At 42.0% G+C, this 22,232-nt stretch overlaps 3 protein-coding genes across 55 annotated transcripts in view; 1 reads left to right on the top strand and 2 right to left on the bottom strand.

Moving 5' to 3' along the window:
- Positions 1-7: 7 nt before the first annotated feature.
- Positions 8-6,424, bottom strand: LOC108002026 (centrosomal protein of 104 kDa). Of its 4 annotated transcripts, XM_017063405.3 has the most exons (17): positions 6,270-6,424; positions 5,593-5,683; positions 4,560-4,724; positions 3,909-4,120; positions 3,646-3,832; positions 3,378-3,589; positions 3,096-3,303; positions 2,855-3,002; positions 2,663-2,789; positions 2,364-2,587; positions 2,020-2,289; positions 1,618-1,831; positions 1,357-1,535; positions 1,116-1,261; positions 933-1,034; positions 744-884; positions 8-663 (listed from the first exon to the last, which is right to left on the bottom strand). In XM_017063405.3, the coding sequence occupies exons 2-17, from the start codon at positions 5,630-5,632 to the stop codon at positions 593-595; spliced, it is 2,646 nt and encodes an 881-aa protein (XP_016918894.1). In that variant the 5' UTR covers positions 5,633-5,683; positions 6,270-6,424; the 3' UTR covers positions 8-592. The 4 variants fall into 4 exon arrangements, with proteins under 4 accessions (XP_016918894.1, XP_061930211.1, XP_061930212.1 ...); XM_062074227.1 differs by having other exon boundaries at positions 744-869; positions 5,593-6,424; XM_062074228.1 differs by lacking the exon at positions 6,270-6,424 and having other exon boundaries at positions 5,531-6,251.
- A 151-nt stretch (positions 6,425-6,575) lies between these two features.
- Positions 6,576-7,900, bottom strand: LOC108001830 (dolichol-phosphate mannosyltransferase subunit 1). The gene is made up of 4 exons (XM_017063063.3): positions 7,583-7,900; positions 7,245-7,455; positions 6,972-7,162; positions 6,576-6,900 (listed from the first exon to the last, which is right to left on the bottom strand). Exons 1-4 carry the CDS (start codon positions 7,720-7,722, stop codon positions 6,681-6,683), a joined length of 762 nt encoding a protein of 253 aa, XP_016918552.1. The 5' UTR covers positions 7,723-7,900; the 3' UTR covers positions 6,576-6,680.
- Positions 7,901-8,407: 507 nt separating this feature from the next.
- The window catches only part of LOC108001865 (cell adhesion molecule Dscam2), a 61,119-nt gene continuing 47,294 nt past the window's right edge, over positions 8,408-22,232 (top strand). For 16 of the 50 annotated variants that reach the window (XM_062074164.1, XM_062074177.1, XM_062074181.1 and 13 more), the window contains exons 1-6: positions 8,408-8,541; positions 10,558-10,681; positions 13,443-13,624; positions 13,836-13,974; positions 20,187-20,351; positions 20,682-20,843. In XM_062074164.1, coding sequence (XP_061930148.1) covers positions 10,594-10,681; positions 13,443-13,624; positions 13,836-13,974; positions 20,187-20,351; positions 20,682-20,843 — 736 coding nt within the window. In that variant the 5' untranslated portion in view covers positions 8,408-8,541; positions 10,558-10,593. Of the gene's footprint in view, positions 8,542-10,557; positions 10,682-13,442; positions 13,625-13,835; positions 13,975-14,875; positions 15,038-15,779; positions 15,942-16,315; positions 16,478-17,265; positions 17,428-17,655; positions 17,827-20,186; positions 20,352-20,681; positions 20,844-22,232 lie in introns of all 50 variants that reach the window. The other 34 variants (XM_062074212.1, XM_062074209.1, XM_062074183.1 and 31 more) reach the window with 6 other exon arrangements.

The raw sequence follows: 22,232 nt of genomic DNA, 5'->3' as shown, positions 1-22,232 counted from the left end.
TTATTAATTAATGGGAAATTTGTCGTTTTACTAATCGTTTTCTATGAAATAATTTATGAAATTACATGTATTTTTTATAGTTTGAGCGACAAATATTTTTTACTTTTTTTATTATTATTTTCGGCCACTCAAAATATTTCACTGATTATAGTACAAATATTGTTATAAATATGGCCGGATATAGAGGAATCATTAATTCTGAAATGGCTATTGCCATAGTATTCAACAATATGTTATTAAATCGTATTGAACGTTTTGTGTCTACTGTATATTAAAGTTGGAAAAGATGAATATCTATCGTACGTCTTGTTGATATTCACTTTAAATTACATTATGCGTTAGATTTTCATTCTCAAATTTAGTTGATAACAAGATTATTAGATTCTAGATTAAGAGGATTCAAAATTTGTTTAACATAGAGATTTCTACTAATAAAGGACGGGTTTTTCTATAAAAAACATTTAAATATAAGTATAAATATGAAAAATGTTGGGTAGCCCATAACATACAGATAAACTATAAAAAAAAAACAAAAGAAAAATCTTCTCTAAAATTTTTTAAACTCCGAAAGACTCGAAGTTGATGCTTGACGCTAATAATCTTTATTAGTTGGTGTGGTTATTTTCCCACTGAGGTTCTGAGAATTTGATGGAGATTTTGAACCTATAAATGAAATGAATTTCGCATTCACCAATGCATTATATATATTTAATAAATACTTAAATAATTAATTAAATACTTACAGCTTTTTCCTAATTTATTTCGAGGATTGTTCACACAGGGATGATCACCCATCAGATGCTCCCTCCATTTATTTTGATTGACAAGAGTAGAGCATAATGGACAACGATCGTAGCCTTCGATAGGTTCTGTAAATAATAATTCTATTATATATTTATTTATATCATACTGTTCGCAATCGAATTGCATACTTGTACACTTGTTATCTTTTCTATGTTCCTCGAAGGAATTTTCATGGATTGCTTGTTTACATGTGTCGCATTTTACGTAATTGCTTCTCATATCACATTCATCTGAAAAATAAAATAAATATTTTTTTATAATTGAATGCGACCATTAATTAAATAAATGAAATTTGAAAGAAAAGAACTCACTTAACAAATGTAAGTTCAAATACGAAATTTCCACCACTTGCTTACATGCTTCACATTTCGTTAACATAGGACAACTTCTCCAATAATGAATGTTTAATCCTTCTTCGGAATATCCTTGTCCTTTCGAAAGACAAAATATGCACATTCTAAAAAAAAAAAAAAAAAAAAAAGGAAAAAAAGAAAGAAAAAAATAGAAAAAAAATATTTTTTTTCAAATATTTCAAGTAAGTACGATACATACTTGTCACCTTTATGTTCTGTACTATTCTCGGACGGAGATGTTATACTTGTTGAGCTTCCAGTACTAACAACAGGACTTGTCCTCGAAGGAGATTTCGTTAAATTTGCCACGTTATTTTCCGTTGATTTTGTCCGTGTGGGTGTCGTCGTTTTGTGACTGGCTTCTATTTCTTTTTTTCTCTATATATATTTGATGAGAAACGATGGAAACATAATTTATATAAATATTTAATTTCTCATTAAAAAGAAAAAAAACCTATACCTCAAGATCAATCAAATCAAATTCATGAAAAAGTTGACGATACAATAAATTTCTCCTGGTAATATCATCGTCAGGAGGCAATTGTTTGCGAACCAATCTTGGATTCACTTTGTACACCAATACTAAAATTCTTTCCGAAACTTTCCTCACTGCTTCCGCCGGATGATGCAATCCCGTAGAACCCAATTCTGACAATGTTCGACAAGTGAGTCCACTACAACAATTACAATGCCTTATCAGAGTAATTGCGTTTTAAAGGCTCAATTTAAATGTTAAGTGTGGACCCCTGCGAGTGACAATTCACTAATAAGATCGTATCAATTGTCACAAGCAGTGGTCGAGCAGTTACTTTTCAACATGTTTATCCGACATAAAAGAAAGATTAAGATTATTTTGAGTCACCTTTGTTTATCAGTAGATATTCCATGGCTCAGAATTAATTGCTCCACCATTTCTAACCTACTCAGAGCCAATCTTTGATGAGTGCTACTACTAACAGGTCTTGTTAAATGCACTGGTATAATATGCAATTCTCGGACACATTTACAATCTGCCATACTGAGTATCGTGTGGACTGCCATATTATGAATCCTTGGAGTGGTATCCCCTGATTTAGTCAATAATTCTGGGAGTAATCTCTCCACACTTCTCGCGATCTCCGTAGAAGATACCCTACGATGATAAGAATATATTTATAATTTGCGATTTATTTTTCACGTCTAATTGAAATGTATTAGATTTAGTACCTAGTTGCAAATTCTGAAAAAAAAATTCTGATCAATTGTGCAGCTAGACTGTATACGCTGAAAACTTTGTCCCTAAGGGCTCTGTGTAACAACAAAATCGCAGCTCTGGCCGTTTTATTCGCGGAATGCTTCGAAACTTCTGGATCAAAGGTTTTTAATTCCTCTTTCAATTGCATCAGGCCCTCTTCCTTATCCGTGAATTGTTTCGAATAGAATTTCTCTACCTGAAAAAATAAATTTTAATTTTTAACGTTTCATCGATTTTAACTCGTTCAAGAGGTTAAGAAAATTTGCATTACCATTTCCATTCCGAAAACAGCGATAGGTAAGGCAGCTTGCTTTTTCTCTCTGTCGTTTAACTTCGATATCACTTTCGTCTCCGAATTGTCCATGTGGCATTCCCTCGTGAATTCATTCGTATGAGAACTGAAATATAATTTAATAAAGGAATTTTTACGTACGTTTTACTTTCCGCTTTTCTTTTATCTTACTGTCTTAGAGCAGGAATCGTTCTCTCTTCGTAAGCTTCGTAGCTCGAGCGAAGCGTCGGGCCTGCCGATTTCGTTTTCCTTCTAAGAGACCCCTTGTTACAATTATTCTGTCTTTCTATCACACCGTTCGTCGGACTATCGGTCACTTCTGTTGAAATAAAAAAGAAGAAAAAAAGGAAAAAAAAGAAAATTCGAAATATCATCTCAAAATTCGTTCATTCGCAATGGAAATTAACCTTACCAGGACTATTCGGTTTTTGATGCAAAGGTGAAACAGGTGGTTGATGCGCGGGGCCAGTCGGCGATATAGCTCCATCGCGATTAGGTGGAATTACCAATCTCGGAGGTGACGTAATATCCTCAGGAACAGTGGTTGTGTTCGAGGTGCAGGTATCTATCGATATAGGTTCTTTTCCCTCGACAGACGACTTATTATTTTTTTCCAACGGCTATTCTCCAACGAGACGAATATGGTAAGTGATTGTCAAATTAAATTTGCATCAACAATTTTTATTGTATTTACCCCTTGAAGCTCCAGCAGATCTTGCACCTCTAAACTTTGATAAACTTGCTGCCTGTATTGTTGCGCTTGTGCTTTTTTCGCTTTCGCCTTGTCGTAATCTTCCAACGCTATGGCATATTTCTTTTCCAATTCGTATTTACCCAGGCGTTCACCGGCTTTCCTTAAATTCTCCATCGCCACTTTGAGCTTCGAAGCGTACTCGAATCTCTCCTCTGAAAGATCCAAACGAATAAAAAAACGTAACAATTGTACAATCCCTCCAACTCACCCTCTACAGCCTGCAACTTTTTCGCTTCCATCTGCCTTATGATTTTGGCAACCTCACGGTCCACGTACATCTCGAATGCCAAATCATCGTAGGGGGACGTGTAATGCGGATTGTACGGCGCATCTCCTTGGCCGGTCAGCTCTTGCCCGTAAGGCTCGCCGAGAATATTAATAGCGATAAGTCCAACCTATAATTTCAAACGGAATATTTCAAATTGCGTCGAACTCACTGTTAATATTCATCGTTGCGTTGTCGTGAGATACCTGTTGATAAACATTGTGCGCGTTACTGTGCGGTTTGTGAAGTCTCAATTTAAGCGAGACTGCCTCCGTTTCCGGGAGAGCAACGCTTTTCAACTCTCTACTTTTGTACATGGTCGAGGCATTATCGGACAACGTGATGTAACCCAAGTAGCTAAACTCTGTCGTCATAGAGGCATTCTCTTCTCTCGAAGTCCAAATCTCAAGTTTTTCAGCTGCAAGCAATTTTCATTATTTTCAAATTAGACTCTGTCTCTCTCTCTCTCTCTCTCTCTCTCTCTCTCTCTCTCTCTCTGTCTCTCTCTCTCTCTCTTAATACATTGTTTGAAGAAGAAAAAGAAGAAAAAGAGGAGGAAGAGGAAGGGAAACAATGAAAACGTTGGTATTGCACGTTGGTATATATTCAACTATATTAAAATAAGAAACGAGGGTGAAGTGAGAAGGGCAAGAAACGATCTAGCCTCGGGGAAACCGGGTTTCCAGCGTGCTAATTCGATTCTCATTGTTCACCGAATTGCTTTTCTCGAATAATCATGAAACTTTCCATTATATTCGTGGCCATTAAATCCTTGTTGAATTTCGCGATAATAAATGAAAGAATGAGAGTTTTTGTGAAAAAGCGGATATAGATCGTTCGAAATGATTGCAACTTACGAATTAAATATTGATGAGCCAACACTTGTATTCTCGTAAGCTTCGTCGGGCCGTGTAGGCGTAGAATGAGTTCTTGGGGATATGTACATCTTCGTGAACTTTGCCAACCCCTTACCGTCGGCCCATGGACATTCAATTCTAACGAGGAGTGCCTGTCCTCTTCGCCTGCGAGATTATTCGTTTACAGGTTAAATTACAATTTAAATGTAAAAAAATTAATCAAAAAGAAAAAAAAAATCACAAGTCTACATCACGGTACAAATATCGTATCATGAATGTTACGAATAATATTTAAATTTTTTTTAACTGCTCGAAGAATATTATTTTTTCCATGTATTTCCGATTTTGTTACAAAAAACTGTATTTCCTTACACGTTTTCTTTTTTTTCCTTTGCTTTACCCTCAAATCGTTCTTACTTTGCGCGATTGCATTCTATTGTGGATAAAAATGGAGAAGATTTCCACGTAATCGATAATGTTTTAACATTGTGAAAATTATATTTGGATGGACCATTAAAAATATGATACTTCGTCACGCGATACCGTGTCTTGGTTTCCCAAAATTACAACCACATAATCGAAGAAACTTGTTAATTATGCCTTATTACCGTGTAATATTTAATCGTTTGAAAGTATAAAGAAAAGAAAAAAAAACTGGACACCGGTTACGTTTTTATTACGCTCGAGAGCGATACGTATGCAATCTTTAACGAGATGCGGTGAAGCACGTGTCGACTCGTTGTTGTTAACTCTATTTTTTTTTCCGCCCCTCTCCCTTCCTCTTAAAAACAGCAACTTCAAAATGAAAAAATTCTTTTTCCGTGTAGAAAGAGAGAAAAAAAAATCGATGTCTCGCGTGGGAACAATTCCTTATATTTTTATATCCTTCGATGAAATTCTCTTTCACAATGCTACGTATGTGTGCAGTTCAATATTGCCAATCGTCGAAGAATCAGAAGAAATATACGCACAACTCGAGGTTATCGTCGTTCGATACACAATATTTCACAATCACAATCTGATGATCTCTTACTGGTTGCGTATACGACGTTGAATCCGATTTTTCGTGGCATGTCGGGGGATGACTTCCTAGTGGCGAAAACGGCGTATCGGAACTACATATACTTGAACAATACAAAGAGACAATAAAAAAAAAATGTGTACAACAGGAGAAGGGGAGATGAAGAAAATGTCAAAATCTAAAAGGCACAGCCATTTGAAAGCTCGATAAGGGGGAGCTTGCAAGTTTCACCCCGGCGCGTAAGCAACGCCACTTGCACGTCTGGCCGCGGCGAAGCTTGCGACAGAACTGACATAACTGCACCCGTTCCACGAACAGAAACTCTGATCTCGGGACCTCGAGCATTTTTGCCCGTTCGAAGAGAGAAGAGAGACACTTTTCGCAAAGAGACACTTTTTATCGAGAAATAAAAAAAAAAAAAAAAAATTATGACCGACCGGGAGCAAGCACAACGATTCCGTAGATTATTTTTTTTAAAAATAGTTTTGACATTTTTCGAAGGGAATAATAAAATATTAGGTAGCATTTACTGGTATTTTTGTATGTTAATTTTATGTTGTAAAAAAAAGATTGTTTCTACTTATTCATAGAGAATAGATTAAAAAAGAACGTGTATAGATTAATTAAGAAAGTTTATTTGTTATTATTGTATTTGTTATTATCGTGTGATTTGGAAAATTAGAATTTACAGAATCGTAGGAATTTTTTGTTCACATCTTGGCTAGTTCCCGTACATGGCACATTATGGCACCGTCTTGCATTCTGCTCAAGTTGAAATATAGACTGTAATTTCGTAATGGATCAATAAACGGAGGCTGTGTGACGTCAGAGGGTGCGGCGAGGGTGGAATCGTATGCTAGAGAATCGTTATATGTGTACCGTGTCATTCACAACCACGTGTATGTATACACGTGCGTTTTCGTTTCGCAACAACGCATTTGCTTTTTATTAATTTAAAAAATTAAATTAATTATCGCGTAATATCGATAAAGAAATTTAAATTATAAGTATTTATTTAAAAAACATAATATACACTTTCTCTTCTTTACATATGTAATTTTTATACACAAGGAATGTTATTTTTTTTAATATGCATTATATTATGTAGTGGCAAAAAGATATAGAAGACCTTTTGCAAATTGGAAAATTTCCGATCCTCCCAATTTTGATTCTCCATAAAGACGATCGACAAACGTAATTGGAACTTCTCCTATAGTGTACTTGAATTGTCTTGCTCTTACAATCATTTCCATCTGGAAGACATATCCTTTTGATATACAAGACTGTATCAGTTTTTCCAGTACATCTTTTTTATACAACCTATAATTTTAATAGTACATAATTTATTTATTAATTACGGAATTTATATTATTTAATTTTAAATTACTTGCCTAAAACTTCCCGTCAAATCGCTTGCTCCTGGTCTCAACAAAAGCTGTGTTAAGAAATTTGCTCCTCTACTTATTAATTTTCTTTTGAAATCCCATCCATAAACTCCTCCACCCTGTGCATATCTGGTGCCACTAACAATATCTAAATCGAGATATCTCTGTTGTTCTATCATTTTTGGTATAAATTTAGGCTATAAAAATAAAAATATACATAAAAAATAATAAATTCAATGTTATTCTTAAAGTAAAGCGTTTAAAGACTAAAATAAATACATGATGAGACAAATCTGCATCCATAATGACAATGAAGTTTCCTGTAGCATGTTTAATCCCATGCATATAAGCTGTGCCCAGCCCAAGTTTTTTTTCTCTTGGTCTCAAAACAATTTTGTTCTCACCGTACACATTTTGCAGCTGTTTGGCCATATCCAATGTTCCATCTGGAGAACCATCGTCTATCACGATTATCTCATAATCCAGATCGCTAGAATGTTGCATATTTTCACTTGACTGACCAATTTTTTTGATTTCATATTTATAATTGTATAATTACACCATTTCAGGAGCAATGATTTCATTCACTTTTGAGGTTATGTTGCCACGATAGTTACCTCTCATCCATATACTTGATAATAAGCCAAATAATTATAGGCAAATTCTCGATTTCGTTATAAGTTGGAAGTAAAATCGAATACTTGTCATTTTTCGTTAATTCTTTTATATCCTTTTTTGTCTGTTCTCTTTCGATCATGTTTGACACCAATTCGTGGCAGAGACGGACGAATCCTTCCTTATCAAGCGTCGCACTGACAAAACTCGTGGAATAATTCACACGAGTTTGGAATATTTGTCAATAAAGTAGTCATATTTCGATGACGTTCTCACCGGTATTCTTTTACGTCACTACAAAACGGTACTTTCGATTTTCATTCATCGTAATCGTATGAATCATTCAAATATTTGAAAGTCTGAAGAGTATAGAATTTCAATTATTAACGGAGAATATCATATATAAGATAGGATTAAATATAAAACAATTTTAAATATTGATCATATTATATTACAATTCTTACAATCTTTCGAATAAAAATTTTTTTATGAAAATTTTTATTCAATAACAAATTTTATAAAATCTCTTTTTCGTGATAAGATAGTAAATTCTTTTTCTTAATTCAAAAAGTAAGCGCTGGAAACATGCGTAAAAATGGTTTATTAAAACTGGATCATTTATATATATGAAAAAATATTTTAAGAAAGTGAAATTTGGTAATGTGACAATATATAAACATAGAACAATTAGAATTAAAGAACTTGGTGCGAAAGTATAGCTTCCGTCGCGTGTGACAAAGGTCGACCAACCGGCGTCCCCACCACAATGAGAGGTAACAGCGAATCACGACGTAGATTCCCCCACCATCGATCTCCAAGATCCCGTGGAGCAGCCGCTGTCCCGAAGCAAACGACGCTCCTCGCCGCACTCTTCGGTCGTCTACGGACCTAGAGTGTTCGTTCTGTTCGTTGTACCGGTGTGGTCAGCGTGTATCTTTACGTTTTGATCGACGTGTCGTCGGTACGTAAACCGGTGAAAACGTTGTGTAGAAGGTTGCACGTGTGAGTCACGTTCGAATTCGCCTATTTGAAATTTGCGTGCGATTATCGCAAAAGAAAAAGGCGAATTCGAAAAGATCTAATCAATCTTTCGAGGATTTGCGAAATCTTCCGTGGGTGTGTTCGCGTGTGCATGTGTTCTGTGAACGTAGAGAGTGTGATTACCGCGGGTGATCGTTTCCGATTGAAAGCTTCATACCGATAATATTCTCTTGCAACAACTCGTGATCGCAACAGCTCGCTGGCGTATCTTGGTAAAAGTTAGGTCGATGTACTCGGAGAATTGTTGGATCGAAAGAAACTGACAAGTCGGTTGTCTCATCCCAAAATACAAAATAATCAAGCGCAGACACGCAGAGAAAGACGCAGCACGCGATTCTTTTCCATTGCAATTACAAAACGATTCCACGTACGATCCATTGCAATTACAAAACGATTCAACGGATATTATTGGAAAATATTTATTGTTCGCGAATGATACATCTTTTCGCGAATCTTTTCTCGATGCAAAAAAAGACTGGAGATGCTTGCCGAAAGAAGATCAGACAAAAGTTTATCCGCGTCGCGTGCAAGGGTGGTGACCTTACTCGAAGTCAGATAGACATTGTAGATGGCCCAGATCTATCGGTCGTAGTATTACTATTAACGTCAAGATTAATTATACGAACAATAACACGGTGATATTAATTTATTCGTAATTTGTCTTCGCTTTTGTATCTTCTAGTTTAGATTCGTGGCAAGAAGAGAAGTACGAGAATAGTATTTCTGGTACAGATAGTGGGCCATGCCGAGTTTTAATAGGGGCGGGGGTGGGTTTTCCAGATTTAGCGAAGGTTGACGGAGGAGAATCGGGCAGGCTGGCAAGCAAGCGGACTGGTTCGGGCAAATACCAGCCAGCATGGCGTACGCTGCACGAGGGGTAGATTGGTCCGCTCCGCACCCTGCGATCAATAAACCCACCGAGAGGGAGCAGCTCCGTGACGAGCCGCACTACTCCGTGCTTCGCTGCTTTTCTCTCTCTCTCTCTTGCTTTCTCCATCCCATTCTCCATCTCTCTTCCTCTTCTCCGTCCCTCTTCTTGCTTCTCTTCCGTCGTTCTCGTCTCTCCCGTTCACTTCTCTTCTTCCTACCTAACCAACATGCTATCAACGATTCAGCACGTGCACGCTGTATCACCGGCGCTTTTGAAAAACGAGCGACAACGTGTTCCAGGATTATCACGAGCCGACGGATGCTAAAGGCTTCGTGCACTTTCAGTTTTCATGCATTGATTTCCTTTTTTTTTTTTCTTTTTTTCATCTCCTCTTTTTTCATCCTTTTTCTTCGTTTTCGGCCGCTTCGCTTTTTAACTTGCTTAAAACGTTGACGCGCACAAGCCTCGTAATACCGGCCTCGTAATTTCGTGGCGAAAAAGGCTTGGAGGAATCTTTTTCTCCAAGATCTTCATCCCAGATTCGAATAAGGCTCCATTCACGTACACGCTTCTTTCTTTCTTTCTTTCTTTTTTCCATTTCCGCCAAGATAAACACGTTTCTTTGATACGCATCGCACGTGCAAGATATCGGTCGTATGAGAATGTAAAGATAGAGGGAACTATCAAGTACGACCGATGACGTGTTCCGCTTCCGCTTAATGGCTTTGCACCGATCGCATGACAATCTCCGTGACGACCTCGAAAAAATTCGACGCGATCTCGACGCGTTGATGGATGAAGAAACAGTAACCAGTCGGCCTTGAACCGTGCAAAGGTCATTCGAATCAAAACGTATTCATCGATGGCGCGCTATGAAACACTAGCGTCCTATCCTTTTCCAGGCGGAAAACAAATTTTAGATTTTTAATCCTTTTCTCTTCTCGTACTATATATAACTATGTATAGGCGTGGCTGTTGCGATCGTGCACGTGACTCTAATCCTCTGGTGAATCGGCCAACTCAATTCAATTCAAATCAAGTTCGCGTGTTTTTCTGTGGAATTAGGTGAGAATCAGTGCGATCAAGGAAGACAGGATCAGAATGTGGCTCGATCCTCCAGGAGGAGGGTGTAACATACCCACGTATCTAACGACGATGCTACTCTTGGCTGTTCTGGCATTGACGAACGGTGAGTCAACTAGTCGTAAAAAAGAAAAAAAAAAAAAATAAAAGAAAAAAAATATCACTTGCAATGGTGAACGATGACCGTGAATTCGATATCGTTGGATGAGAGAATGGGTCTTGATCGTGATGCAACAATGTCTCGGTTCGTGGAAGCGTTTGCGTTATTATTAAAGATAAGACGCGAGCTCGAAAGCATACGCTACTGCGTTATATCTCGACCATCTAATCGTCTATGCATCGAACACGTATAACGCGCCGTGAGGTCAGCAGCTGACGCAGTTACTCATCTTTCGGATAGCACGTTCTTTGAAAAGAATTTGTCCCATCAATCGAAAGAATGAATAGAGAAGAAAGAGACGGAACGAATTTTGCAATTGTCTTAAATTAATCCGAATTGATCGTGAAATTCGAGACTTTCTCATACCAAAGATACGTCCTTGATTTAATATTAATAAAGTAAAAACAGTCACGTTTCCTCTCAGCGGATCGATACTGTTGCAACTGAGAGAATAGAGAGAATCAACATCCTGGTGTCTTTCTTTTTTTTGTGACTCGAAAAAAGGAATTCCGTTCCCTTGGGGAGTAATATAGGGCAGATGGGAAATCTAGCTGGACGGATGCGATCTCTCGTTGCTTCGTTTCGAATCCGTGAGCTCGTGAAAGGTCCACACGAGAGGCGTAGGTAGTAGGTAGAAACGGAGCACGGACTGCAGCTGCCGAAGAAAAGATCGAGAACGAGGGGAGAAGGAGGAAACGAAGGGAAAGGAACAGCTGCCGCTGTTCCAAGAACGGACACCCGTGCTCGAAAGAGAATCATAGCTTGGTTCGAGCACCGTGCCTCGCCAGGTGAATCCTTTGATTTAGTCGCGTTTTTTCCAACACGAGGCGGTGATTCGATGTTGGACGTTGGCACAGACTTTTTAATAAAACGCAGAAAGAAAAGGGGAGAAAGGAGACATAAAAAGGCCGCGTCGTGGAGAAAAAAGAAGGGGAAAAAATGGTGTTACGAAGCAGGAGAGTTAGCTTTCCTCCAAAAATAGTCTCAAGAACTAAATCGAAGAAACCAACGGAACCTGTACTTGACCTAAAAGTCGGTTGCAAGATTCGGATGATAATTATTTTCGACGATGTTTGATTTTTCTTGAAATACCAATCAGAAGATTAATGCGTTGAAAAAGTAATTAGTTAAAAATTTTTGGATGAAGTTACATCAAGTAATTACTTATTAAAATGCTTAAATAATATTTATTCGTATTTATTACGTTTCTCGTATAATCTAAAACGTTTAGCATTACAATTATTTTCAACTATTATTATGCTTTGAACGATAAATTATCGAAGTAACTTATGAAAATAATTTTATTCGTAACTTCAACTATTAAATTTTCCATCATTGTCGTCAATCATTTCCTGCGACATATTTATCAACACTCGTGTTACGTGTTTCGACGAATTGAATAGAATCGAAAGAAGAAAAAACAATTTTCGAGCGCGGAACTTTTTAAAACTCTTTCCTTCTATTATTATTATGATCGTCACGATGTTTCGAGTTCCAACATGCGCGCATGCGTGGAAGAATAAGCGCGTGAATCACACGCGCATCATTTCCATCGTGCGAACGGGTACACGGCACACCGGTGTATATTATATGCTCGTATATATCTTTGTTGGAAATATATATTGGATTTAGCGTGTCCGAACGTGTTTCAAAGCTTGCCTATATATAGATTACAGAGCGGTTATCGACCGGGAAGAATCTCGTCTTTGATCGTGAACGCGTAACGCTGCAACTTAACGAAAAAACACTTTTACATCGGGTTTATCGGGTCACCGATCAATCTTTCTTTCATCCTCCTTTTCCCTTCTCCTTGCGCGCGAGTAAAAGCGTTTCGTTAATGAACAAGCTGTTCATTCAGGTTACGACAAAAGCGTGTATTTTTTCGCAAAAATACTTTTCTCCGTATAATATAAATCTATACAACGACTGCTGCCATACAAGTGTCGAATCGGATTACGGGGATCATTGGAGAAAACGAGTCGAGGGTAAATGCGCTTTGTCGAGGACTGGGCGAGGGCAGGCGGGTACAAGAAATTTCAGATAAAGGAGAAAAATTGGAAACACCTGTTCCTTCCTTCTGCGCCCGTGCAGCTCGTTCCCTCGGTTGGATCGGCGCGCGGATGCCTCGATAACCGGTTCTCCGTGACTTGGATTTTACACATCGGCGCTGCGTTTATCCGTTCTCGCCTCGTCGTAAACGTGGTTATAAAATCGTACGCGATTACGAAAATGGAACAAGGGACTATTGTATAATCGGAAACACGCGGAAATCTCGTTGCACGAGATTTAAAATAAATACGAGTGAATCGGAAGGATGTTTGCGCGTTAAGCGAGTTCGAGTAACGATAGGCGATCGATTTAGGTGGATGACTCGAAATCTCCGAGACGGAAAAGGAATCACGCATTGCCGTCTCCCTTATGGTCACGTGACGTTGATAGCATATTATTCAATAGCAGACCGGCAACCTGTTGTTCGCTGCAATTGGCGACGCGCCAATTGAACGTGGGTGTCGCGTATCCTGGCGGACGGATGATAAGCGAGGCTGAAAGACACGCAACAAAAGTTCCTTATGCCGTTGACAGTTTCGATTAAGCCCCTTCGGTGGCCGCGTTGCAAGTGGCATGGCGGAACGATCGAGATTGCCTCTCCCCCGTAAGATCCAATGCGTTCTCCCTTAAACTTGACCAGAATTCTTCTTTTGCACAGTGGCTTGCGCCGAGGATGAATCCATGGGACCGGTATTCGTGAAGGAACCACCAAATCGAGTCGACTTCTCGAACGGAACCGGAGCTGTCGTCGAATGCCAGGCAAGAGGAAACCCCCAACCGGATATCATTTGGGTTCGTGCTGACGGAAGCGCTGTTGGGGATGTTCCCGGACTCAGACAGGTATCGCTTTATCTCTCTCGGAGGGAATCGTAAGCGATTGCAAAGTATTTATTCCCTCTTCGTTACATCACCATTTCGTGCAATAACGATTAATTAACTTTCCACCATTCGAACGTTCGCCCACGTGCCGTCGCGTGTCGCATCGAATCGCGTCGCTCGTTTAATTGCTCGATCTATTGATTCTTTAACGATTCTTTGTGCGTGATCGCAGGTCTTGCCGAACGGAAATTTGGTCTTCCCCCCTTTCCGCGCCGAGGATTATCGTCAAGAGGTTCATGCTCAGGTTTACAGCTGTCTGGCGCGTTCCCCAGCAGGTTCAGTTCACAGCCGAGATGTTAACGTGAGAGCCGGTAAGTGGTTGTCCTCTTCTCCTCCGAAGTTACGGCGGGAAGTCATCGCCGTCGCCTGGCCATCTGTCACTTTTCTTACGAGACAATGAAGCGAAAGGCTTCGTGATTGATCGAACCACGATATAAAAGAAAGGAAAAAAACAAAAGCGTCTTGCTGTTGTCAGAGAACAAGCAACAATTGCAAAAAAAAAATAACCAAATATTTCTTCTTCTTTTTCCTTCAGATATCTTTCTTATAAAAGATGAATTTACATTATACGGTCACAATTTTTTATCGAAATATCTTTCCGTTCTAATCTAATTATAAAATTGAATCGAAGGACAATGGTACGACGCGAAAGATTGACCAGGCGGCGGGACACGTTAAAAAACCGTTTTCTTTCCAGCTGTTTAGAACAGCGAACGAGCGACGAATACGAACTTTTGGCTCGATACTTTTCAATACGTATCGCGACACGTACGGTGAGCAATATGGTATCATCAGTGGCAATTATCGCACGGTTTTCCTGTGCAATCGATTTCGGATGCGAAAATTAGCGCAGGCATACCTTTCACGACGAGTAATCGCTGCCGCCGCCGTTGTTATTGTTATCGTTGTTCGCAAGAAAATTCGCCCCCTCTCTGCTACCCCTTCAACGACTTCCCCTCTTCTCTCTCCGATTTCCCGCATCACGTGAAAATTCGTAATTCGTCCACGGTAATTCGATACGGCAATTCGCGCGTTGACCCAGTTACAGCACGACCCACTTACAAGGGGCGCGAGTATTAGCAGAGTGCCGTGGAGTGGTGCGAAATATTCGAAATAAGGGGAGAAGGGAAACGGAGAGGCGGCGTTTACTCTCTCGCCACTTTTGATCGTTTTTAAAAGGAAAAAAAAAAAAAACTGAAATCGTTGTCGCAGTGGTGGCGCAATACTACGACACGGACGTGAACAAGGAGTACGCGATCCGTGGGAACAGTGCCATTTTGAAGTGCGTCGTTCCGTCGTTCGTCGCCGATTTCGTCAAGGTTTTGTCCTGGCATACCGATCAGGGAGAGGAGTTCGTGCCCGGCGACGATTACGGTAGACGATCGCTCGCGTTATCTATCTTTCTCCCGACGCTCGCGAGCAGATCGTTTTCTCTCTCTCGAACGAGGGAGGAAAAAAGGAGGATACCGATTTTTGAAAAAGCGTGTAATCGATGCATGCGAGAATCTCGTTCTCCTTACTCCAGCTCGTTATTTCTACCAAAGGGGGGGAGCGTGGTGGCCCAAATAATTGGAGCGCATCGTCGACGTCGACGTCAGAGAGACGTCCTTCCCCCTTCTCTCTCCTCTCTTACACCCTTCGCTTCGCTTTCTCCTCTCCCGCCCTCTCCTCTTCTCCCCTCCATCCCCTCGGAGTGAGTGGCGTTGTAGTTTTCTCCTCGCGTGTGCCCGCACATGCGTGGAATACGGGCGCGCATACACAGAGTCAAAGTGCACCGACGACGCTCTCCTCCTGGAACCAAACCTCTCTTTTCTCTCGCGGCTGCGGTGTAAGATGCCGACGAATCGATCTGCTCGACGAGCGCTAAGAATACGTCACCGTTCAACGGGAAGCTGTCGTCAACGTCGTGCGTTGCAATTCGTCGCGGACATACATATATATTACGTCATCGATGGAAAACCGCATCGACCTCGCGTCGAGATATACATGTAACAATGATGATGATGATGATCGATGATGCCACGGTTAATTTCAGATTTCGCACGGCTCGTGCGAAATTAAAAAGCTCGTTCGCCTCATTTCCGTTTATACGTGTATGTATATATATATATTGTAGTGGTGCACCAGTATTATCAGTCGGAAGTAAACAACGAGTACGTGATACGCGGGAACGCGGCTATTCTCAAGTGCAGCATACCGAGCTTCGTTGCGGAGTTCGTTCAAGTAGTTGGCTGGCAGGACGATCAAGGGAATTCTTTTAATCCGGACGAGAAGAACGGTAGGATATGGAGGATCGTTTCGAGTGTTAACTTCGCAGCGAGTCCGTCAACGTCGTATGAAGGGATAGATCGTTCGCTCGAAATTGCTTGTTCTCCTAATTTTCAAAAGCCGAAAGTCGATCCTCGAGCTCCGCCGTGGCGAAAATGCGCACGCTGCTGTAATCGTCGGCGAAAATTTTTCTCTTTTATGCTCAGTTTTATTATCGAGAAATCTCGCGTCAAGGATACGATGCAATAACTCCAATCTCGTGCAGAGTACGTCGGTGGCATTTTATGGAGAGCGACCATAGTGCTATAGTAATAACGAAAGGGTTGATTTAGAGAAAAGACCGTTCAAAGGAGGGCAACTGATCGCAGCTTTCGTTTCCACCAGTCGTCACTCAGTACTACGAGGCGGAGGTCGTGTCCGAGTACGTGATACGCGGAAACGCAGCCATCTTGAAGTGCACTATACCCAGCTTCGTCGCGGAATTCGTGTCGGTCGATTCCTGGGTGGGAAGCGACGGTTCGACCTTCAAGCCGACCAACGATTACGGTACTACTGTTTCCGTCCTTTGTCTCTCCTCCACCTTGCTCCCTCCTCCCCCCACGACAAGCTCGCCGAAGTAAAAGTTCAAAGTGGCACGTGGTAACGATTCGTTTCCGGTCCACGCCGGTCTGGCGGCGGTCGAACGGCGGCGGCAACGCGAACCATCCCAGGGTTAATGAACCGTCCCATCTCGCACGCCTCGGGATTAATACGCCTTTCCCAAGAAAATATACCCGATTACCGACCGTACGTACGAGGAATAACAGCGTTTCGTCGTATCCTACGCCCTCTCCTTCCCTCGAAGGGATCGAGAGGGTGTTCTCTCGCCTCTGTTTTTCCGTGCAGTCGTCACGCAGCCGTATCAGCCGGAAATTCTCACCGAGTACGTGATCAGGGGGAACAGCGCGATATTGAAGTGCAGCATCCCGAGTTACATAGCGGAGTTCGTTACGGTCGAGGCGTGGATCAGGGAGGACGGAGAAGTATACATACCGGAGGATCCAGCTGTCGGCCAGCAGGGTGTGAGAGGGTTTAAGATCAGTCGCGCGCCCCCCGGCGAATCTCCTCCTCCTTCGAGCGTCCGAATCTTTCGTTCGTTTCGATCGGGGGGAAGAAAGAGAATTTACGGTTTGTCGAATGATTCGATCGAGGTAGGCAGAGGGCTCGCCGGGGCGTGTTCGATTTCTTCCCAATCAGACGGAATCTAATTCGCGTTACGTCCATCCGAGTATAATCTCTAATACAACCTTCGAACACGATCGTTGATCCTGTGCCGTTTGTGCCCGCGCGGGCAGTCGTTTCGCAGTTCTACGTCACCGAGGCCGAGAACGAGTACGTGATACGGGCAAACAGCGCGATCATGAAATGCAAGATACCGAGTTTCGTGTCCGAGTTCGTACAGGTGGATCAATGGGTGGCCGACGATGGAACGGTTTACACGGGCGGAGAGGATTACGGTAGGCGATGGTGATTACGATGGTGTCACGATTTTTCTCTTTTCTCGCCGAATAATGTAAAGAAGAAAAAGAAAGGAGAGGAGAGGAAACGCCTCGTTTCACTCCATCCGTTCCCCAATGAATTTTCAAAATTCGTTTCGCTTCACGTCATGCCCCTCCCTCCCCTTTCCCTGTAACGAAGGGGCGCGCGATTCCGTTTCACGCTCTCTGGGAAAATGCGCGTTGCAGTGGTCCAGCAATTCTACGAGACGAGGGTCATCGACGAGTTCGTCTTGCGCGGCAACACGGCAACCTTGAAGTGCCTGGTGCCGAGCTTTGTGGCGGATTTCGTAGACGTGATCGAGTGGCTGGCTGTCGAGGACGGATCCACGTACTCTGCCAACAGCCAAGAAGAAAAGGGTACTTCTTCTCTCTCTCTCTCTCTCTCTCGTCTCGATTACTCGAGAAGATATTTAGCGAGACCGCGATGAGCACTTAGCTTCGTTCCCTCTCCCTTCTCCTCAACCTCCTCTTCCCCCTCCTCCCACCGATCGATCACGAACAATCGTTCCGTCGATCGAGAGGCTCGGTAATGGAAAGAGGCATTAATTTCCTTATTTACCTTCGGCTTCCCTTCGATTATTTCCCCCGCACAAACAAATCTCGCGTATCTCGTCTTCAATTCCCGTTTCGTTTCGCACGAAAATAATAGTAACGCGAGCAACTCGATTTGACCGTCTTAACAACCGACCAGACCAGTTTTAATGGAATTAATAAATGGAATTACCAGCGTGCTCATCATCCCTCTCGCTCGAACAACAGACAACAACAGACAGGCTCGACCGAGAGCCTGTTTGCCTTCTCTCGAGGTGTACACGTATAGGAGGACGACGATCGTAGAGGATTTGTATTGGCGATAAGTGCGGAAACTTTGTTACCGAGCTATTCAACGCGAGCTGTTCGACGGGGGAAAGCGATGGAGCGGAGCGGAGGCAGAGCGTGCGGCTGGCAGTGGCCTCGTTACTCGCCGCGATCCTACCGGATTAGGTTAACTCGGATTAATCGAGGCCGTGGAGCGCGAATTAAACGCGACCGCGGACGAGACGATCCACTTTCGTTCGGGTGACGATCGAGCGCGAAAGGTAATAGGTAGACCGCGGCCCGATGGAATTTATTTCACGGCCTCGGGTGTCGATCGTACGTTGCCGAGTATCGATTTCTGCCTTCTCCATCCGAGGAGATCTAATCCCGTTTATCGAGAGGAGAATCGATAGGATACGATATTTGTAGGGCGAGCATATCGATCGTAACGGTTAAACGTAATTACGTAAAATTATCACTCGAAGTAACTTCGTTCGAAATTTTAATTATATAACTAGTTGCGAGAGGATGGCCAAGTTATTTGGCTTTAATCAACGAGATTCCATTTTTTTATAGAACTTCATGGTTTTAGCGCGAAGAAATTTTGCGATTAATTCAGCTCCTCGAGTGTCGAATATTTTACTTTTTAAAAGCTACCGTAAATGGCGAAACGAATATTGGTTGGTGAAATATCTGATGAATATATAATGGCTTGTGATGTACGCGTCTCTTGGCAGTAGGATGCTGCTGTTATCTTCTCGTTTCAGAAAAAAATAATGAATTATTCTCTTTATAGACCAATATACAATCACTATAACTTTTTTCGGCTCATGGTTACGACATTCGTTTAGAATTTTTATTAGCATCCAACCATAATCTAGATCGTGTACGATTATCGTATATTTTTATTTCTCATCACAGGTTATAATCCTATTCAAAAATTTCTATCATTTTGACTTTTACACGGTAAACACACTTCGAAACACAAATGTCTGAAAATTGTCATTAGAGATCAATCTCATTTTCAAAATTCTCAGATTCGAATTTTTGAAATCACTACCGAACACCTCTCTCATCGATGGAATCTTTTCCGAAAGTTAACCTAATATTTCGGTATGCTTCGGCTGCATCGTGGCTCACTTTAACCTCGCAAAGGAATAATATTTTAAACTCGTTCGTAAACACTATATCGTTCTCAAAAAACTTTTCAAAAAACTTCTCTTTCTAAACCAACATAAAAAAGAACTTATTGCACAAAGTAAATAGAAGAAGACAACGTGAAAACACGCCAAGCAAAGTATAGGTTAAATAGAGTTTACAAGTCGCGATTGATTTCTCGAAAATTGACAACTTCACGTTGTACAACCTATATTCCGTATATATTCCGTGTTAACGTATACAGTCTATACGTTTATTCGTTTTCTTCTATTCGTAGACGAGCGATAGTATCTCCGCACTTTTGCCATCTTCTCGTAAACGAAGCGAGTACGTTTCACGTGTGGTTGCGCCGTTCCATTTGTCATTAAAGGTTATAAAATAAGGCCGTGGAAATACGTTTCGTGTCAAATATTTGTCGTTCAACCCGAACGAGCGGTGGTGAAATGAAACGGTTTGGAAAACCGGCACCGTTTGCTCGGCCCCGTTCCGTGATTTCGGATTAGATTAAGCCAGGCTAATCAAACCGGCGAGGAAATTGATGTCCGCCGGCTAGCCTAATTTCCATCGGGTGGAAAGAGAAGCGACGTCACGCTCTCGTCGTGCGCTACTCGTTTGCGGAGAGGCCGGCAACTCGCGGTTCATTGAAATTTTAATCGAGTGGATCAAAGCAGTCGATCGACAAACCAACTCTGTGTCTCTCTCTCTCTCTCTCTCTATAGATATATATTATATTTTCCCTGTTTGTCACGCTTTCATTCCAGTGGTCGCCCAATACTTCGAGGTTCAGGTTTACGATCAGTTCGCGATCCGCGGGAACGCGGCGATTTTCAAGTGTCAGGTTCCATCGTTCGTCGCCGACCACGTGGACGTAGTGGGATGGATCGATTCGAACGGCGGCAGTTACGTGGCCGATGGACAGTCGTACGGTATCGATCTCAAGCATGGAAGGAGAAAGAGATTGGCTAAAAAAATTCGCTCCCTCGTCGTTGCCGTGGGCCGTTCGTTCTTCGATTCGTGCGATGATTCGTGGAGTGGGAGGGAAAAAATCGATGGATCGGATAGAATCGGCTTCGTAATCGGATAGAATACGGGGGAGGGTGCGGGGATGGTAGATAGGCTTTGAAAAGCTACGCCGAGTAGCGTCGCACGAATTCTCGAACCGCCGATCGCAACGTACGATCGATCGTATCACGGATACGAGGGTGTATGTAGATGTGCGGCTTATGGTAAAACCGGAAACCGGTGTCTGGTTGCAGTTGTCGGGCAGCGGTATGCAGTGAACGTGATGGACGAACACGTCCTTCGGGGGAACGCCGCAATTATCAAGTGTCACATACCGAGCTTCGTCGCCGAATTCGTCGAGGTTGACTCTTGGATCGAAGACGAGACCACTGAAATATATCCTAGCGCCGATTACGGTACATTGAACAGAGATATTTAGAAAAAGAAAAAGAGGAAACGACGAAACATTTTTTTTTTTTCATCCTCTTTCGTTGTCCACGCTCGCGAGACTTTTCTCCTTTTCTCTCTTTCTTTCTCTTTCTCTCTCTCTTTCTCTCCCCCTCTCGAACGAACACGCTGCTAACGCTCAAGTTTGCTCCATTTAACGCCGCGTATAGGAGAGAGAAAAAGAGAGAGACGGACGTTAGCTTTCCATTCGCAATCACGCGGTCGTGAAGCAAACGTTTTCAAGGATTCCCTCCTCCTCTCTCCCCTTCCCCCGGGCATCGACCGGGGGTTATCGCTCGTCGTAATAACAGTAGCCGTATAATATCCTCTGCGATCCTGTATTCCGTTCGAGCAGAGAAATCGTTTCGCACGCGACGAACGGAGACACGCAACAGGTACGATCGCCATTGTGAGTCGCCACCGCGATTGCAATTACAGAGGAGGAGGAAGGGGGAGGGTGCCGGAAATCGGTCGCCACGAGAACAGGTTGCTACCCGCAGAGGATGTAGCAGGATGCGTCGTGACAGTCACAAGTAAATAAGAATAAGAAAAAAAGATGTATAAGTAGCTATTTCTTTTTTTCTCTCTCACTCTCTCCTCTTCCTCGTCTCTATCTTTCGAGAACGTTCTCTTTCGTTCCATCGGCCTCCACTCTCGAATTTCGATCGAGCGATCGACGATGGTTGATAAGCGTGGCAAATGACGAGATCGTTCGAAATAGATGTCCCTCGTTTCGTTCGACGAGTAAACGACGAATTATCGTTGAAATTGTTCGTACGACGTTGACTGCCGCTGCTCGCGCTGTCCCAGACTTTCCCTCCTTCCCCGTGAAAATGTCTTTTTCACGGCTCCCCCTTCCCTTCCCCCTCCACTAACACTCTCTCGCATCTCCATTCTTTCCTCAAGTGTGTGACTAATCCAGAATACACGTGTGGTATGTGGTTGTGGTTTTTCGATGGTGTCGTAGTCGCTTGCTTCTTTTCGTGTAGTCGTCAATTGCATGCATCGGGCTCGTTCGTCGTCGGTGGTTGTTCCATAGCCGGAAGTCACCGAGAGGAATCGTAAACGCGCATCACGTGGATCGAATACCGATTAATCCTTTCGTTTTACTCGCTTTTCTCTTCTAATCCTTCTCTTGATACAATCCAGTACGTAACGTAATTCGTAGAGAAAGAGTTGAGAAGTAGTTGAAAATTTGCGATCGAATATTATTATCGTTATTATTAGGTTAATTCCTGAGGTTACGTACGTAAATGTATTTAATGATGGATAAAATTAAACGCTCGGTTTCGAAAAGGATTAAAAGGATTAAAGGGGATATCGGAAGCTATCCTGCGCGCAGTCCTCGTCGAGGACAA

This window comes from Apis cerana, linkage group LG4, assembly GCF_029169275.1.
Source record: "Apis cerana isolate GH-2021 linkage group LG4, AcerK_1.0, whole genome shotgun sequence".
Lineage (NCBI taxonomy): Eukaryota > Metazoa > Arthropoda > Insecta > Hymenoptera > Apidae > Apis > Apis cerana.
This window is presented reverse-complemented; position numbering and strand designations above follow the sequence as displayed.

What these genes read in the sequence shown, in the direction of transcription:
- LOC108001830 (XM_017063063.3), bottom strand. Translation starts at nt 7,722, where the DNA reads ATGATCGAAAGAGAACAGACAAAAAAGGATATAAAAGAATTAACGAAA. An exon ending in ATGCAGATTTGTCTCATCAT is followed by an intron (nt 7,163 to 7,244) that starts GTATTTATTTTA and finishes TTATTTTTATAG; the next exon opens with CCTAAATTTATACCAAAAAT. An exon ending in GATTTGACGGGAAGTTTTAG is followed by an intron (nt 6,901 to 6,971) that starts GCAAGTAATTTA and finishes TTAAAATTATAG; the next exon opens with GTTGTATAAAAAAGATGTAC.
- LOC108002026 (XM_017063405.3), bottom strand. Translation starts at nt 5,632, where the DNA reads ATGCCACGAAAAATCGGATTCAACGTCGTATACGCAACCA. An exon ending in ACAGAACATAAAGGTGACAA is followed by an intron (nt 1,262 to 1,356) that starts GTATGTATCGTA and finishes TTTTTTTTTTAG; the next exon opens with AATGTGCATATTTTGTCTTT. An exon ending in AAATAAATTAGGAAAAAGCT is followed by an intron (nt 664 to 743) that starts GTAAGTATTTAA and finishes TTTCATTTATAG; the next exon opens with GTTCAAAATCTCCATCAAAT.